General features: G+C 36.2%; 4 protein-coding genes across 5 annotated transcripts; 1 reads left to right on the top strand and 3 right to left on the bottom strand.

Moving 5' to 3' along the window:
- The first annotated feature begins 1,417 nt into the window (after window positions 1–1,417).
- LOC143458958 (transmembrane protein 53-like) lies at window positions 1,418–5,688 on the top strand. Of its 2 annotated transcripts, none has more exons than XM_076955870.1 (6): window positions 1,418–3,651; window positions 3,842–3,910; window positions 4,057–4,206; window positions 4,322–4,470; window positions 4,634–4,834; window positions 4,959–5,688. In XM_076955870.1, exons 1-6 carry the CDS (start codon window positions 3,573–3,575, stop codon window positions 5,253–5,255), a joined length of 945 nt encoding a protein of 314 aa, XP_076811985.1. In that variant the 5' UTR covers window positions 1,418–3,572; the 3' UTR covers window positions 5,256–5,688. The 2 variants fall into 2 exon arrangements, with proteins under 2 accessions (XP_076811985.1, XP_076811986.1); XM_076955871.1 differs by having other exon boundaries at window positions 1,423–3,651; window positions 3,769–3,910.
- A 27-nt stretch (window positions 5,689–5,715) lies between these two features.
- On the bottom strand, window positions 5,716–8,093 carry LOC143458959 (UDP-N-acetylglucosamine transferase subunit ALG14-like). The gene is made up of 4 exons (XM_076955872.1): window positions 6,888–8,093; window positions 6,523–6,694; window positions 6,148–6,307; window positions 5,716–5,959 (listed from the first exon to the last, which is right to left on the bottom strand). The coding sequence occupies exons 1-4, from the start codon at window positions 7,015–7,017 to the stop codon at window positions 5,786–5,788; spliced, it is 636 nt and encodes a 211-aa protein (XP_076811987.1). The 5' UTR covers window positions 7,018–8,093; the 3' UTR covers window positions 5,716–5,785.
- A 653-nt stretch (window positions 8,094–8,746) lies between these two features.
- Window positions 8,747–10,785, bottom strand: LOC143458957 (T-complex protein 1 subunit alpha-like). Its single transcript, XM_076955869.1, has one exon. It carries the CDS (start codon window positions 10,719–10,721, stop codon window positions 9,042–9,044), a length of 1,680 nt encoding a protein of 559 aa, XP_076811984.1. The 5' UTR covers window positions 10,722–10,785; the 3' UTR covers window positions 8,747–9,041.
- Window positions 10,786–12,784: 1,999 nt separating this feature from the next.
- On the bottom strand, window positions 12,785–16,333 carry LOC143459485 (large ribosomal subunit protein mL37-like). Its single transcript, XM_076956670.1, has 10 exons — window positions 16,059–16,333; window positions 15,714–15,823; window positions 15,103–15,310; window positions 14,819–14,928; window positions 14,545–14,669; window positions 14,182–14,276; window positions 13,982–14,114; window positions 13,508–13,650; window positions 13,266–13,394; window positions 12,785–13,010 (listed from the first exon to the last, which is right to left on the bottom strand). The coding sequence occupies exons 1-10, from the start codon at window positions 16,230–16,232 to the stop codon at window positions 12,831–12,833; spliced, it is 1,407 nt and encodes a 468-aa protein (XP_076812785.1). The 5' UTR covers window positions 16,233–16,333; the 3' UTR covers window positions 12,785–12,830.
- Between the last annotated feature and the right edge of the window lie 1,170 nt (window positions 16,334–17,503).

The following is a 17,503-nucleotide window of genomic DNA, read 5'->3' on the forward strand; positions in this document are numbered from 1 at the left end:
CTGGCTTGATTTTTCGTCCCCACCTCGCTTTTGGCGAACAATAAAATGATTGATTGATTAAAATTATAAAGCTTTCCCCTGCTGGACTAACACAAAACTACCAGTAGGCTATTTATAGCACATCTCAAATATCTCAATATCGGCGTGCACGTTGATGAATCTAACGCGTTCGTGTGCCACACTTTGTACTATCATTTCTATGCTCATTGTGCAATGTGCACACCACACACACACGTAATTTTTGGTTTGGTTAACCGACAGCCATTTGCCGAGCCAGAGCGGGTGCTATAGCCTGCTGTTTTCCAATAGCACTCTGGTATTGGCTGTTGCACAGTGATTGACAGGCTGCTGTTGGTGACGTAATCAATATTCAATAGCAGTTTAGTTTTGCAAGAAAGTGAGTGATTGATGTAGATTTTTTTCAAGAAAAATGTGTATTGGTTTTTAGAAAAGAATATACATAAAGATTGATTGTGTGTATGGGGATAGCCTAATTTATGTTCAAGTAAACTTTGAACACCTTTGCTATATACAAAACAAAAATGTTGTCCAGTTTTCATCAGCAACCAATATTAGAATTTTACTGGAGCAATCACACTCTGCTTTTTATTACGTCACAAATAGCAGTCTAAAGATCACATAGCGGCAACCAAGAGAAGGGTGCTACTCGAGCAATCACAGCTGCTGTTCAGTACGTCATGAACAGCAGTCTAGGGTTACACACACCAACAACAACCTGTCAATTACTGAGCATTAAAGAATAACAGGATTATGTTTGAAAATAGTAGGCTGCCGTACAACAATAACAATTGTTTTTCTGATTACGACCCTGTCTCACTAAATTAATCATCAGCAACTACATGATGTCACCAGTACCAGCGTGCTTTACCAATCAGCAATCACGTGACGTCAGCAATTGCAGTCTCTCAAAAACAGCAGGCTGGAATTGGGGACCTCACTTGAAATTTTTAGCATACGTTCAGTTAAAACTGCTATTGGACATCTGGCTGTAACCTGTAAACAATACTGTTGACTTTGATGGCTAATCTACCGATTGGTTTTGGGGTTTCCTTTACTTGCAACCTGCTGGACACAACACTTGATTGATCGTGACTTTTGGGCAATCAGCTCTTGAATACGTTTCAGTTTTCACACCTAGAAAGTGTTTGGGAGTGGCTATTTCTTTTACCGAAAGTAGGACAGGCAAAGATGGTTACCAGTGATACCGGCGCGCTTTTTCAGTAGTGGATTCGGTACAAGACTTTTTCTCATTTTCTCCGCCACTCCTTCCTTTGCTCTCATTTCGTGTTTCTTTTTTTCCTCATGCGCCGGGTATTTCTTTGTTATCACTCACGGCCGAAGTTTCGTTTTCGTTCTAGACTAGAGAGTGACTATTTCACCGGAAGTACAGTAGATCATGCAACCTGTTGTTAAAGATAGTCGGTTGAGCTAAGAGAAAGGCAATGCAAACTTTTGCATTTAACTATTTTAGGTTTTATTGGAGTTAAAGTTAGATTATTAGGTTTCGATTAATTTTAGGTTTCCTCGTTATAACATTATATCAGTTATATAAGTTAGGACAACAAGAAACTGCAAAAATCAGCTTTGAACGAACGATTTTTTCGGTGAAATAGTGGCGCCTTCGTTCTAACAACGTGGCCCCATGGGGTAACTTTGGACAAAAATACTGTAAAACAATGGACTAACACCAAAATTATTTTATCTTGACAACGCGTCTAGAAAATTTGCAACATACTATGTTTAAAAAAAACTAAGCATTGAAAGAAACAACGATACGAAAACGTGCTGATACGACGATAAGATATCGTCTGGTTTTTTAAGTTACCTCTTCTATTCTTTATTACTTAAGTTACCTGACGTCTGGTCTAAATACAATGTAATATGATCGTGTTATAAGTCTGTTGCTATACAGTAGGCTAATTATGTCCAAAGGTACCGCATGGAATAAGAGCGAAACATCTGCCGTCAGTGAAAAACAAACAAATATTGGTGCATGAGGAGAAGAAAGAAAAAACGAAAGCGAACTAAGGACTGGGGGAGAAAAAACTTTGTGCCGAAACCACTATTGAAAAGCGTACCGATATCACTGGTAACGGTTAAAAATAGCCTAGGCGGTTAGGTTAGAGAAATGGCGGGTACGCAAAAAGTTTATTGTAGCTATTTGAGATTTTTTAGTTTAAAAAGTAGATTTAAGTAAGGTTTAGGTTATTATGTTATAACATGTACGTTAGGTTCATAACAAACTGTGAAAAATAACTTCGAACGTACGATTTCCCCTTTGAAATATGACTCAAAGTCTTAGCTCTCTAGTACACGCTGTTGTATAGACTGTTTTATCTCAGGCATCTCTTTGCAGTTAGCAAAGAAGATAATGTTTGTGTATTTGACTGTTCTGTTTGTATGTGTGAGCTCAATCACTTATAGTACGCAGCTATTGTAAAGATGAAGCTTGATTTACTCACTCTGCTGACTGTTGTCTGATTATTTTATTTTTATGTCGCAGTAAACACAAGCATTTTATAGGCAGTTAATTCATTTTGATTAGATTTTTCCTTTATCGATTGAAGATATTGACATAATACATTGAAGTGAGACTCAGTGAGAGAGCATAATACTGTTCATTTACTGAGTTTAATAGTAGAATGAATTTAGGGAATGATCAAACACAATGAACAGCTGTAAGAGCAAACAGGATTATTCCGAACTCGACTGAAATAAACTGAAGGTGGTCAGAATTAGACTGAAGATTGTGATAATATTGTGATAATAACCAAAATTAATATACAGATTGTGTAGGATTTACAATTCTAGTACTTATGTGTTGTTTTAGCACAGCGTAACACGAGACACAATCATTTCCTGTACCATTGTTGTGACGCAATGAATAGCTATATATGAAAGAATAACTCACGTCACGATTTATAACGATACACAGGAAGTCATGCATAGGCGACACGTAACGCAATGCTTTGCTTTGCCAATTTCCGTATTCTATGCGGCATTCGATTTGCAAGCAATTTTATAATATCATCACAAGATCACTCACGCCAATCATAAATCATACACACTGTTAAATGGAACAGATAATTGTATTTGTACATAAAAAAATAAACAAGGTTCAATTTATCTTAAGAGGAATTGTATACACAATGTAGGAACACCGAACACACAGGATATAGGGATTTCCACTTTTAAAAAAGCCAAATATCTTTTATGTATACACGGAACAGTATCATGATTTTAGTATGGTCATTGAAAACATACACATTGCTGCAAATACAGTACAAAAACTCATATTTTTCAATTGATCTAAAACAATACAGTGCTGATTGTAATTATTCCTAGGAAAGTTAATTAGCTTTTGAGTTTTTTTTCTGTTGTTTTCGGTTTGCATAGTTTGGTTTGACTATTTTTGTGGTCCAAAAATTCTTAACATGTTGGTAAACTTTTGATCTTCCTGGTTGATTGGTGCTGCAAATACCTTTGTAATATTAATGATTTTTCGTAGATTGTGTTTTAAAGTTATTTAACTTGTGTTGATTTTTTCCAAAATGCTTGTAAGATTCTTGCTTAGAGGTTTAAAATTAAACCAAATCTTTTTTAGATCATTGTCATCAAATGCTGAAATAGGTATGTTTGGCATTAAGTACTTGTGTGTCACTGTATCAATGTCAGTTGATTTTTTCAGTTAGTATTTAGTTAAATAAACTGTGTTTGCTTTGTAAACCATGTGGTTATACTTTAAAGGTTTTACTAAGTTCTTGAATATTTGCTGAAACAAGCACATTAATATCATCAATGTACTCATCTTCCTTGGCAGAAAGTGTCAACCAACGCCCAAGATCTGTAGATCAAGATGACATAGACTATAATATCACTTTCCCATCTGGTATGTGTTTCCAGTACAATGCAAAAATTTCACGCTATTGTAAAGTTGTTAAAAGTTATTGCAAAGTATCAGATCTTGTCATATAAGATACCACAGTTTCTATATGAAGTGAACGATCAGTGAAATGTAAACAATATTTTGTTTAGCAACTTCTGAGGAGGCAGAACCTGTTGTTTTTCTCCTGGGCTGGGTGGGTAGTAAAGATAAACATGTTGCAAAATACAGCGCAATTTATGAAAAGGAAGGTTGCATAACTGTGAGATACATACACCCATCAACCACCGTTTTCTACACAGGTAACATAATAATAAGTACCGGTATCTATAGTTATGACATTGAGCGGTTACAGATACTTTGTCATAGTTCTGTTCTGGTTCAGAAATGCAATGCATAGCACTAACTTTTGAACAGATCCATCCCATTCTGAAGAGCACGAAAAAGCATCCGTAAAACTCGCCCAATTGCTGGATGACTATGACCTCACTGACCATCCAGTTTTTGTCCATGTTTTCAGCAATGGAGGATACTTTTTGTACCGATATCTTGCTGACGTTTTTCATGTCTGTATTTGTGATATGTACTTTATAGCATATTGCCTGGTAATGTCAATTTAGCCTTAGTTTCAAACAAAAGTAAATAAACAAATACATGATTGCTGTTATTATTAACTGTTACTTGTATTTTTAAAGTACAACTTCAATTAATTTAAATCTGTATTTGCAGAAAAATCAGGTGAATGTGGCAGGATGCATTCTTGATAGCTGCCCAGGCAAGCTGGAATATCTTGTTGCCGTGAAGGCAATACTTTCTGGCTTTCCAAATAAGCTCGTTTCATATGTTGCTGTTTTTGCATTCACATTTTACTATTTTGCATTGGTGCTTAAGTACAGCTTGGGATTTGGCAAAAGGAAATTATTGTTCCAGGTTAGTCAGCACAAAGTAAACATCATTTTTGGTGGTTGATTAACTTCAAATTGTACTGAGTGGAGTTGTCGCACTGCTGGAAATTATGATGAACATTTAAAAGTAAGCTTTCTTGCACTTTTAGGCCATGCAGTGCTCTCCATTCCATTCTTGGCCACACCTCTTTCTCTACTCAACTGCAGATGGCATCGTACCTCATCAGCATGTTGAGGAGATGGCCAAATCTCGGAAGGCTGCCGGCGCACTGTTCGTTCAACAGCACAATTTCGCAAGCTCACTTCATGTGCAGCATTTCAGGCAGTTTCCCCAAGTTTACACGGAAAAGTGCATACACTTTCTACATGACTGCCTCAGAGCTTACGATTGTGAAGACATCAATGATGATAGTGACGCGGGACCCTCAGAGGGTACACCTGTTTGACGAATGTCGCTCACTCATAAAACCCAAGCAAACAGGGCTTAGCTGAATGAAGGTATAATTTCATGAATTAAATTCACAGCAACATTGTGTGACTGTGAGCTGGCGCCGGCAACAAATTCATGATGGAGTTTTAGCATCAGTCTGTGAATGAAACTTACATTTATGTTTAATTGAGAATGATAACCAATGCATTGCAAATACCACATGCTCTCATTGTATATATGTACTGGGTGCTGACAAAGAAAGATACAAAATTTACCTTTATTGCTGAACACTGTGCTATGCGCACATCGCATAATTTACATTATGCTTAATGTAAATTAATTGCTTTGCGTGCTTTAATTTTTGCATTATTCAAACATTTGAATTTTTGTTATTTTATGTTTTAATGTGTTTTGTAACAGAAGAGAATAAAAAGCAAAGAAAATTGGAAAATTTAATAAAACAGATGAACAAAATCTTGCAATACCATTTAATAAAAACCAAATACTAATGTGTATGTGCACAACTTTTTAATTTTAGAATTAATATCAGATAATTCTCCCTCCCAAATATATTGCTTTAGGGTACTTCTCCAGTAAATTGGGCCATTGAATGAAAAATTTCGAAGTGAAAAGGTAAAGCAGCTTCCCACTCAAGGACATAGTTGTAACTCTGCAAATGCTTTCAATGTATATAATATCTGCCTGGCAAATCCCGATCACCTAAACAAAAGTTGAAGACGTTCAACACCAGCAAAAATGAGGAAACCCGTATAAAAAGAATTAATGATGTAATAATGTTTAATTAAATACCTAAACATAGAGCACTAAATTTTTCCTTCCAAGAGAATAATTGATTTTGACACAGCAGAGCAAAATGACAGCCTGCCATACTAACTATAAGTACTAACCTTAAACAACAATCCAATTACACATAAAGGAATGCAAGTGCCTGGCCCGTTGCACAGTATAAGATCTGGCTTGCTATTCCAAAGAACAGGAAAGGAATAGATTGTTGCAATGAAAGTGGTGTATATCGTGCTCAGCCATGATTGTGCCACTTCACGGCTTCTGTGATACAGGAAAGGAGCTTTTGTGAAAAACATTGGCGGGTGTTTTGCAACCTTTTAAGATTTAGAACAATCTCTATCACATTGTAATCAATGCCAAAAATATCACTATCTATCCAGTCTGTAGGCATTGTAAATGGGCAACCTAGTAACATTTTTGCATCTATTCGAATACATGGAATAATTCTACTGAACTTTACAGAAAACTTAGCAAACCTTGGAATTTTTAAAATGTGATAATCTTTTCCATAAACTGAATTTCTTTTATGTTCAAGTTCCGTTAATTTCTTTTCACTCATGTTGTCAGTTGTTGCAACCACATAAAATCGAGGATTGAAATTTGATGGTAATTTAGACATTAGTCTTACCAATTCTGTTGTATGACCACCTAAAAATAACAATGTTAACCGTATCATAATTAACTGTGTAGAGCGAAAAACAAGCTGTTAATTGTTAAAACACAAGCATGGATAGAATGAACTTCCTAAAATGCTTACATTTGACTACAGAAGAAAAAAAATTTCTTTAGCTAGCCATCTGGTTGTGATTATTTAATGTTAATAAATTATCTCCAGCATTACCTGATCCGGCAATTGCCAACACAGTTATCTTCTTGCTTCTAGGTGGATTAATTTGTTGAAAAATAAAACAAACATACACGATTCGGAAAACAAATACAATTAAAACTAACAAGATAACGGAGAAAAGCATATTTGCAGCCTATTTGCTTTTTATACAGCTTTTAACCTGTTTTTCACTAACCCGATTAACATCTGAGGACCATTGAAATTCTTCCAGTACTAAAAGCTAAGCTATATAGCATAGTGGTTAGTATAGTAAGTATCAGAATGTTATATTCGGACTGATAAGTCTTTGCACCGCTCGTGTCCAAATTATTGAGCCTGTTTTTGTGGATTTTGTGAAATTCAGCTTAAGCTACTTTTTGAATTTTTAGTAACTAAAAACTGTTTATCAAATACTTATTTTGATGAGGGTAGACATCCGCCTAGTGCAGTCACTCTAATTTAATCGTGTGCAGCTTTGTGCAAAGATCGTGCCTTCCCAAGAAACAGAAATGAGTTTCTGGTTCCTAAGAAAGAGTTTCTTTCCATAAAATTTTGTGTTTACTATCCGTGTTTGTGTATCAGTGTATGTATGAAACTCGTAGTTATGTTTTTTCGGTTACATTTTTGAATTATTTTTTGTCTTTTTGATTTATTTTGTATTTTTTATGCTCTTCGTTCAGTGGTTCTAAATTATTGTCTGTACAGAGTCATTTACTAGTATGAAAAAACGTGCACATTTCAAGCTTGTGAAGGTTTGTTGTTTTATCTCAATTGTATAGGTTGTTCATAAGTTTCTTCCTATGTTATCAACGGTTAATTAGTACTGTATACTTTTTTTCCTACAATTAACAGCAAAAAATAAACGATACAAAAGAAGACGCCACTATATTTCCTTTATATTAGCAATCTTAATGAATAAGCTCAGTGAGTGATAATCTTTTCCCATCTGCCAAGGGAGGGAACATCCCACACTTAAAACTGAAGCAAACCAATTACCACTGGATAAAATAATAGGTTAATCAAATGCAACATCTAAACATTCACATATTCACTCCTAACTGATGCACATAGCTTCCAATGCTGCACTTAGTTGATGTACATGGCTACACACGCATAAAATAGAGGGACCTCGTTTAATGCCTACCTAACCTTGTGTAAAAATGACACAACCGACAAAAATACCCTAATTTTGCAGTTCTGAATAAGGGAAATTTCCCTTGTTCAAATTTCAAATTTTCCCTGGAAACTTCCCTAATACCTAAAATACAGCATTAACGGCGTACCAGAATATTGATAAACTGTGCACGAATTTGGGTGGTATACTGTTTTTAGTACGATTGAAAACTGTTTGAGGAAAAATAAAAAATTAAAGTTCACAAGCCTATATACTGAAACCAACATAAAGACTTGCCGTTTCTGTGTATTTTCTAGTCATAAAACTGATCAAAGTGCGCGAACGGTAAACGTGTGACAATCGGAACTTGCACAAAGGCTAGCTCGGTAACTGGCGCTAGAGGATGAGAAATCATTGTCAGGTGCAAATCGTGCAAAGACTTTCCTCTATCCTAGTATAAAGATTATTATCATTCCATACCACTAACGTGGACTATCGAATTTATTCCATGAACATCTTGCCAATGTAAAATTTGTTTTGAAGAACACGTTTGTCCAATGCTAATGTAAAGGAATTGATTATTTACAACAAAACAGAAACAATGACCATTGTAACACTTCCAAATTGTTTTCCTCTCAAGGCTTTTCAGATTTAGTAGAAAAATAAACCCTGCCCTTTCTAATTCTGGCTTAGACTCTGTTTTTAGCAGCTAACCCGACAACTACGGGCAGTCGCAGGTAACTGAAGCAAAACACAGAAACACACGATACAAGCATTTATACTACATAAGAATAACTTTGTTTGCAAGAAACTTGGTAACCATGCACTGCTTATCCAAATAGAAAACACTATCCGTTTATTAATTGCCTATTATGACTAAATGTGGAAACATCATATATAACAGGACTCACAACAAACAAGCATTTTGTCAATGAATAACTGCATTTAACACATCGAAAGAAGATGCAGTCATACTACACTGTTTTTTCTTCAAATTTCATGAAATCCAGGAATTCAAGAAGAATATCAACTATAACATTCACAGTTGGAACTGATCACATATCCAGCTCTCCAGCATTGAGGGCGTCTTGATAGGATTTACCTTCTTTCCTCTCCGGATACAATTTAATGAGGTCATCAATTCGAAGGATAGTGATGGCAGCCTCAGTTGCCAACTTGATGCTCTTGCTCTTGATCATTGTCGGTTCAAGGACTCCGGCCGCTTTATTGTCCCTCACCACACCGGTCGTGAGTTCCAAGCCAGTCCACTTTAAATCACGTCGCTTTGGATTACACTGAGCTTCATTGTGAAAAGCACGGAGTTTTGCCACCAATTCTGTTGCATCTTGTGCTGCATTGATTGCCAGGGTTTTGGGAATCACTAAAAGAGAATGAGCGAATTCAGCGATCGCTAGCTGCTCCCTCGATGACACGGATGTTGCGTAATTCTCCAAAAAGATTGACAAAGCTGCTTCAACGGTACCGCCTCCTGGAACAACACTTTTAGATTCCAAGACTCGTTTCACCACACACAAAGCATCATGTAATGAACGCTCCATTTCATCGCACGCAACATCAGTTGGGCCACGGAGTATAATTGATGCAGCGGAGCGAACTTTTGGACTTTTAATGAATATCAACTCATCATCACAGATCCTTTCCTGAACCACTTCCTCAGCATGTCCGAGCAAACTGCTGTCGAAACTCTCTTCTCCTTCCAAGTTGGCTAAGGTCGAGCACAGAGTGGCTCCAGTGGCTTTAGCTACTCTTTTTAGATCCCTTTTGAGGACACGTCGCACACCCATCGCACCCGCTTCCACGAAATACTTCAGATTTAAGTCATCAATGCCTCCGGTTGTTAAAATAACATTTGCACCAGCTGCCATTATTTTGGCAATCCTTTCTTTAGTGATGTCAATTTCACGCTTGCGGATATCTTCAAGATTTTCAGGGTTTTCAACAACAATGTGTACTCCCATCTTCATTTTGGTCTTTTGAAGATTGAAGTCAAGACAAGCGATTTTAGCTCCAACAATTTTCTTTGGCATGGCCTCAGACGCTACTGTGCAATTCACAGCATACCCATTAACCAGAATGCTCTCCTTTGCGCTCTTTCCATGAGCTTTCAAAATATTGACAGACTTGATGGGGTATTTTGCTACTCCTTTGCCATCTACAAATTTCACTGCGTTGGCGGCATCCACAACCATGGCGGAAAATAACTCGGAGTCAACACCGATGATCTTTGAAGACATCGATGTTTTCGCACAATTGATCACGACCTCTCTGCCAAGCTCACCTCCTGGGATTGTCAGGTTCTCGTTCATGTAACGTACTGCCTCTTTACAAGCAAGCCTGTAGCCACTGATGATGGATGTTGGATGGATCTTCATCTGAGCCAGTTGATCGGCATTTTTTAGAAGTTCTGCAGCGATGAGGACGACTGATGTTGTTCCATCTCCAACTTCCTGATCCTGCAAGTCGGCCAGCTCACACAAAACTTTGGCAGCTGGATGTTCGACATCGAGAAGCTTTAGGATAGTAGCTCCATCATTTGTGACAGTCACGTCACCAACATCATCCACCAGCATTTTGTCGAGACCAACAGGACCTAATGAACTTTTTACAATATTAGCTATGGAAGAAGCTGCAAGAACATTTTGTGTCCGAACATTTTTTCCTGTTGTTCTCTCACCAGCCACAGTTAAGGGAGCTTGGGTTTCAATGTTCATCATCTTGATTAATTTCTAATTAAAATGGCAATTCCAATGTCTATTTTCTGAAACACAATACAACAAAGTAAAATAGAGTTTCAAACGAATGTAAGTTTTTGTGCAGTTTAGTATAATGTCAACTATAATTATCCTTAACAGTAGCAAAAAAAAGATGCTGGCAAATTTTTCCAATACTTTGCCTATATGATGGTTATTTCCTATCTGGTGACATGACACATGACAGTGTGCTGGTTCCTCTAAGGTGAGTGCAGTATATTTTGTAGGTTCATATCTATTGTGTAGTGAGGTTATTTTGATATAAATACAGTTGCATATTCTCCAGCGCACCATATTGAAAAGTTGGCACCCACAGGATTAAGATTTATCAACCAGTCAAAATGTACACCAAACGTCTTCATTTTCATGCCAATTTATGAAAAATAAATGAGACTAATTAGAGTGTTTAAATGCCAAGGCATAATAAACAAAACAATTGAAGCTTTACTGCATGCTGTCAAGGCAAAATTTGTGTCTTTACAAGCATGATTTTTTGTCGAAAACTGCCATACTTTCCAGTTAGGATAGGCACACAAGCTTACAAACGTGTACAGCAACTTATCAAAGACATGGCAAATTTGGTTGTTTGAACGTCAATTTTTAAAAGTTGAGTCTCCAGTGCACTCAAACCTTTATGTTTTTGCAAATGATATTTTGTAAAAAGCTGCCATACAACTTCTTCAATCTTGGCTACGGTATCTCTTTGGTAGAATGAAAAATTTGGCAGTATTTCCCCATTTCAAAAATCGTGCGTGCACAGAGAAATAAATTTTAGCATGATAACGTGAACTGTCACCATGTTCTTTGAATAAATGTGATATACTATAGTACGTAGTAGACTTATGATATAAACCGGAGTTAGTATCGTTTTACTTTTTTCGTCGTCAGGGGAGGAACGAAAAATATAATGCTCAAATGTTCAGAGAAGCAAACTAGTCTTCTTCATGTATCATTTATTAATTAGTGTGAAAACGTGAAAAAGTAAAGCAAACACAATGACTGGTTGATTAGTCTTGTGGGTTCAGCACACTTTTTACTGCTATCTCTTGGTATTGGCAGATGAAAAAAGTATGTAGTTAGCGTCTGTTGTCTGGCATAGCCTATAGGCCAGTAAAACGTCTAACAGTCCGATAGTCTTTGTAGCCTAGCTGCTGTACCTTGTACTAACTGAGCGTATTGTTGGGGTTGTGAACGACAACTAGCACAACCTATCAAGTTAAGGTGGATTACAGATACCATCTTTCACAATTACCTAAGCGATCTTCTCTAAAACTTTGCCAAGCTAACAACGTTCACATAGCACAGTTGATAAACAGCCACCTTAACAACCCCAAACCATTTACCATGTATCCACCCAGGCAAATGTTTCGAAAATGAGTAAAATTGACACGGCTCCAAGACAACCAGAAATAGTTCGAAAGTCTTAACAACATTAATACGAGTGAACATTGGCACATGTGCAGCAACGGTTTTAGTCTCGAAACAGCTTTCTCGAACTTTCTGGGGCGGACGAAAATTTCTCATGTTGAGCAATATATATAAATCGTCAAATGTGGAAAATAGCAGTAAATTAGTCTAGCCTTGATCGATATTTGTAAAAAAACTTATTTTATAGTATTATTTTAATTAATTGAGTTTTAGTTTTCTATCCGTTTTGATTTTTTTTTGCATTAGAATCCGGGGCAGCTGACCGTGAGACCCCACACCAATCAATCAATCGTGTTGAAATTATATTATGACACTTTTTAGTTTACTTTAAATGGTGAAAATAAACTCTCTCTCTCTTCAAACTTTCTAAAAATTATAATTAATGTGGAAACTTTATGGCGGATTTCTGATGTTGTTGGCAAGATAGGCTATATCTTTGTAATTAGCACAGGTACGTTTGGGCGAACTTGTTTGTAAAGTTAATACAATACTGCTTGACCCGAGTAAGAAGTAGTTGATCTGGTTACAAGTTAAATTTCAAGTAAACCCAGCGAACTCACAGCAGCAGACCAGCAATATGATGCAACAAACGAATTAAATGGAATAAAGAAGAATTTAGACGTTTATTCTCGTGATAAAAAACTGTTACAATACTCCGTTGAGCCAAAAACCTTGAAACAATTTGAAAACATCAGGGTTATAGCCAGTGTAGTATTCTGGTGATTTCCAGGTGGTATGACCACATTCCTCGTACATAGCAGCTGATGTCATACCGTCATCAGTCTGGTACAGCTCTTCCTTGACATGTTCGTTGTCAACCCAAACCTAAACACATTTCATTAACAATTGCTTCGCATAATATTTCAACTTAATGAGGAGCACGTGCTTAAATCACCAGCATGTTTGCAACACATTTTTGGAAAATTGCTTTAACCGCTAAATATTATTGAAAAATTTTTTGTTCAGTATAGCCTTCTTACTGACAAAGTTTTGGTTCAAGGGCCGCTTGCTTTAGCCATTGTCCCAACTTTAATCTAGGCTATCGTTGCAGACGTTGCACCCTATTTGCGGAATACAAACCATGTTTTTTATTCCGTCATCTGAATTTAACTTGGTCGTATTCAACTGCATGCACATGAACTGAAAAACACGTCCATCTGATGCAACACATTGCGCACTTAAGGGCGACGAAAGATCTTGTGGATTGTCCTAAAAAAAAGTTTCAATACCCAAATAACACGATCACCTCTGTAGATACAGCATTAACAACAATATGTAAAGGTTCCAACTCCAAACGAAACTGCTAGACATCTGTTACTTACCCCATACGTTTCTAGAGCTTTACTGTACAGTAAAGTGAACAGGTGAGTAAGCATCTTGCCATAGATTGAGTTGGGTGGAAGCTGATCGGTGTTAAACAAAGCGATAGTGTGTAAGTGCGGCCGAGAAAATTTGCTTGAAAAACCTACAGAAAAAGCGTCATAGCATTTACTATCTGGCATATTACAGCAAACGCTATTACATGAATATAGCACTACCAGAAAAATGTTGAATCATTTACACTAATCAGTAATCACTATAAACAATTGAAAACACATTTACTTAATACAGTAGAATTCGCGTAAATCGACACCTCAACGGAATGAAGAAAAAGTGTCGATATAGGCGACGTAACGATATAGACGAATCAATATAAATTGTTCCTAAATTCCGGTTTTAGTTGCGAACTGTCGATATAGGCGAATTCTACTGTATTACAGAGCACACAATCTGGTCGATAATTTGTTTTAAAGCACCTGAATTTGTGAAAAAGTCATAGTTATGCGTTGATTTGAGATCAGCAATGGGCATTATTGGATATATGGGCGCCAGGGAAATATCTTTCGTTGCTAATACAGCATTCGAATCAGCAAACGCTGACAGTGGATCCTAAAAAGTATTTAATTCAGTGCTTGGCATGAAAACAACAGATAGGCAGGTAAACAGTTTAAGTAACCTTAGAATGAATTTGCATGTCTGCACACAAGTCAAACCGAATGTTCCAACTGGTATCTTGAACTGGTAAAAATTCCGTGTCCAATGAAGAACAGTCTAGTAAAAGCAGACAATGAAGATGACATACTCAATAACATAATATCCTGGGATTTTTCTTGATTCATAATGTGTCAATGTTTTACCAAGTCAATAGGTTTACTACTCGTTAATGGTTATCAAAATTGCATCACCGACACACTTTAAATTAAATAACAGATATTAAAAATTATTGTATAGATATTATTAAATATGAAAACTAAATTGAAGTCTTTAAATTATTAAATCAAATTTTGAGAGATTGACTCCATTATCACTATTAACCAACCTCTTCTAAAACAAGCAATGGAGCGTGGACCTTCAATGACAATTCGATTGCGAAAACTTTCACTCAATTGAAAAGATCTCGTTTCACACAACCTTATCAATTCCTTCATAATTAATGGACAATACCTGCAAACATTCAAAACTGTTTGAATTAAGCAAGCAAACTTCAGGTTGTCAGTTGTGCAGAGAAAACAAGTATTTATTTGAAAATAATGTTAGCTGAACAATGTTAATTCAACCAGTGCGCATGATAACTGAAGGAATAAAATAAACACCTGTCTGGTTTTGCAACAATTCTATAATTATCAGCTTTCCAGCGTTGTACTTTGTTCTCTTTGTCTAAACTTCTAGGATCGACATCAAATAAATGTGCATGGCGAATGACCTGATAACAAAAAATTAATTCTTTTCCTTAACAAACTTTTGTTCATGTTATCGATTGTGGAATGGCGAGCGTACACTGCTACAGCAAAACAGCTAGTTATGTATCTCTGTTTCTCATACAACACTTTGCAACACAACTTCGCAACCAAAAACCACAGCTTTCATATTTGTCAACCTGTATAGCACGTTGATCCTGTTCTGTGTAGGAAACACTCTCTGCAAGATTGTGTATCTGCTTAGGCAGGCCACTGTCCGCTATTACGGATTTTGTCACAAATAATGCTTGTTTCAACCCTTCCGAAAATGGTAAGCTGCTATTAATAAAATACACAGGTTCCTTGTGGTAGTCATCTTTCTCATGTGAAGGTATAGCTGGTTTGTACCTGTTTGTATCAAACAAGAACAATTATCATCTTGTTTTTACACAAGTGTAACCAACAGTTGTTTAAATAATGAATTAAATTTAAATGTCACTCTTGTTTATATATACATTTTGTTTTCAAAACATTCCATGATGCATGCAATGCCCTATCAATTAAAAGTACAGTATGTCCAAAATTATGATTTCGTAGAAATTTATGAAAAATGATATCTTGCATTTGACCCCTATCTGAATTAGATCTCGTCTTATACGACGTTTAATTGGGGTTTCTAAAATTAGTTGGTACATGTTTATATCAAACAAGAAAAAGTTACCATCTTGCTTTCATACTTGTTAAATTTCATAAATGTCACACTTGGTTATATACTTTGTTACTAAAATATTGCCAGACATTTGCAGATTACCCAGGTGTATATTTTGCAAGCTCCTTTTCTCTTTCATAATCAATTTCTTGTTTTTTGTCCCAGTCAGGTGGTTTCCACGCCGACGGAAGTCTCGCAGGATTAAAATTCAGCTGAAAAAAATTCACTATTACTGACTTCATGATAAATAAAGTTTATCAATTAGATGAAAAGAAAATGGAAACTTTATGAAACTTAGGCAAAGTTCATGAGTACAAGCTTTAAAGGATCATAACAAACAAAACAAAAACAATATTTAAAACGGAAATCTAAATCCTTGGAAATTTATTAAATAGTGTTGTATTGACGAGCAAACATTTGACTATTTCCGTAAAACATTTTAATTACATCTCGCCAATTCAAAGGAATTCTTTTTCTTCTTCCACCAATCATCCCACCGGAATTCTTGTATCGCACTCCACGGCTCTGCACCTTGAATACCGACGCTGAAGTAATACTTCCAGAGCAAAAGCTGGTCGCCGCAAGTGGAGAAGAACTGAGAAATCTCTGAAGATTTGGCATTTTTACAAATTTATCACAACCCAGCAGGTAATTTTTCAACAGATTCCACAGAGTTTCAAGTCTCAAATATAATGCAGTGTTACTGTATTAGAGGCTAAAATAATCCTGGATAAAAAGACCCAACTCAAAAGTTTGGAGACATAGATGCTACGTAAATGTTTAAATTAGGTTACAAAATGAGCTTCAGTCAAGGGAATTTTACCAGTTTGAGTATAAAATTCCTTTAGTTTGCTGTTTCTTTAATCATTTTTAAGTTATATTAACCCATGTTTGTGAAGGAGCACAATTTGTGGTGCTTAACCTGAAATTATGAAACAATAGTTGTTGATAATGTTGATTCTGATTATGTTGCAACAATTTACATCTTGCGTAGTAATGGAAAATCTTTGCTGTACACTCGTTACTTGATGTTGTGTACATTTGTTTGACATTTGCTTGTAGCCTACTGTAAGTAGAGTTCTTGGAAACGTTTTAGATTTCATTTTACAGTTAAAACAAGATTTACAAGTAAAGACAACAAGTAACTGAAAAATACATTTTTGGATTGTTAATGGTTAAATAATGTAAACGGTCGTGTGGTTTTATTTAGTTTGTTAATTAGTTTTGTCATGTCGTGTTTCGCAGAAGGTTAATAAACAGTTTAAAAATGTGACTATTATTGAGTTATTGCAATGTTACATTTCTCTCATCATCACACATAACGTGCATTCAAATTTTTGTATTATGGAGAACCTTCAAAACAATATCAGTGCATTAATGTTGTTCAACAGTCTAAAGCGATTCACTGGATTTAAGATGCAGCAAATTCGACGAAATTTAGCAATAAGACATGCTGCTGCTAAGCAACTCGTTAGGGGCAAATTTTGATGCTTTAACAAGCCCCTATGCAATGTACAGCCTGTCTGCTATAAGACACGAGAAACCCAATTAGAAAGGGTTTACTTACAGTGTGCCAAAAAAATATGGCAATAAATGGAACGTAAAAATTTGTACCGCGCCAATATAATAGCCTACTTATACTGTAGCAGACTACAGAAAATAAAGCTAAACAGCAATTCTACCCCAGAAAGTTGGCGCTTAGCCAACTGTCTCTGGCACATCATACAAACGGTCCAGTAAAGAACAAAAATTGTGTCTGTGATTGGTTAAATTCATGCAAAATACAGTTATGTGCATATTCATTCTGTGCGCATTAGTGCACCGAGTAACAATAGCGAAAAGCATGGCAACTGCACCCTCAAGGTTTTTTAAAACTGCGGTCAGGTGCTTGG

The sequence above is a fragment of the Clavelina lepadiformis genome, chromosome 5 (genome assembly GCF_947623445.1).
Source record: "Clavelina lepadiformis chromosome 5, kaClaLepa1.1, whole genome shotgun sequence".
NCBI lineage: Eukaryota > Metazoa > Chordata > Ascidiacea > Aplousobranchia > Clavelinidae > Clavelina > Clavelina lepadiformis.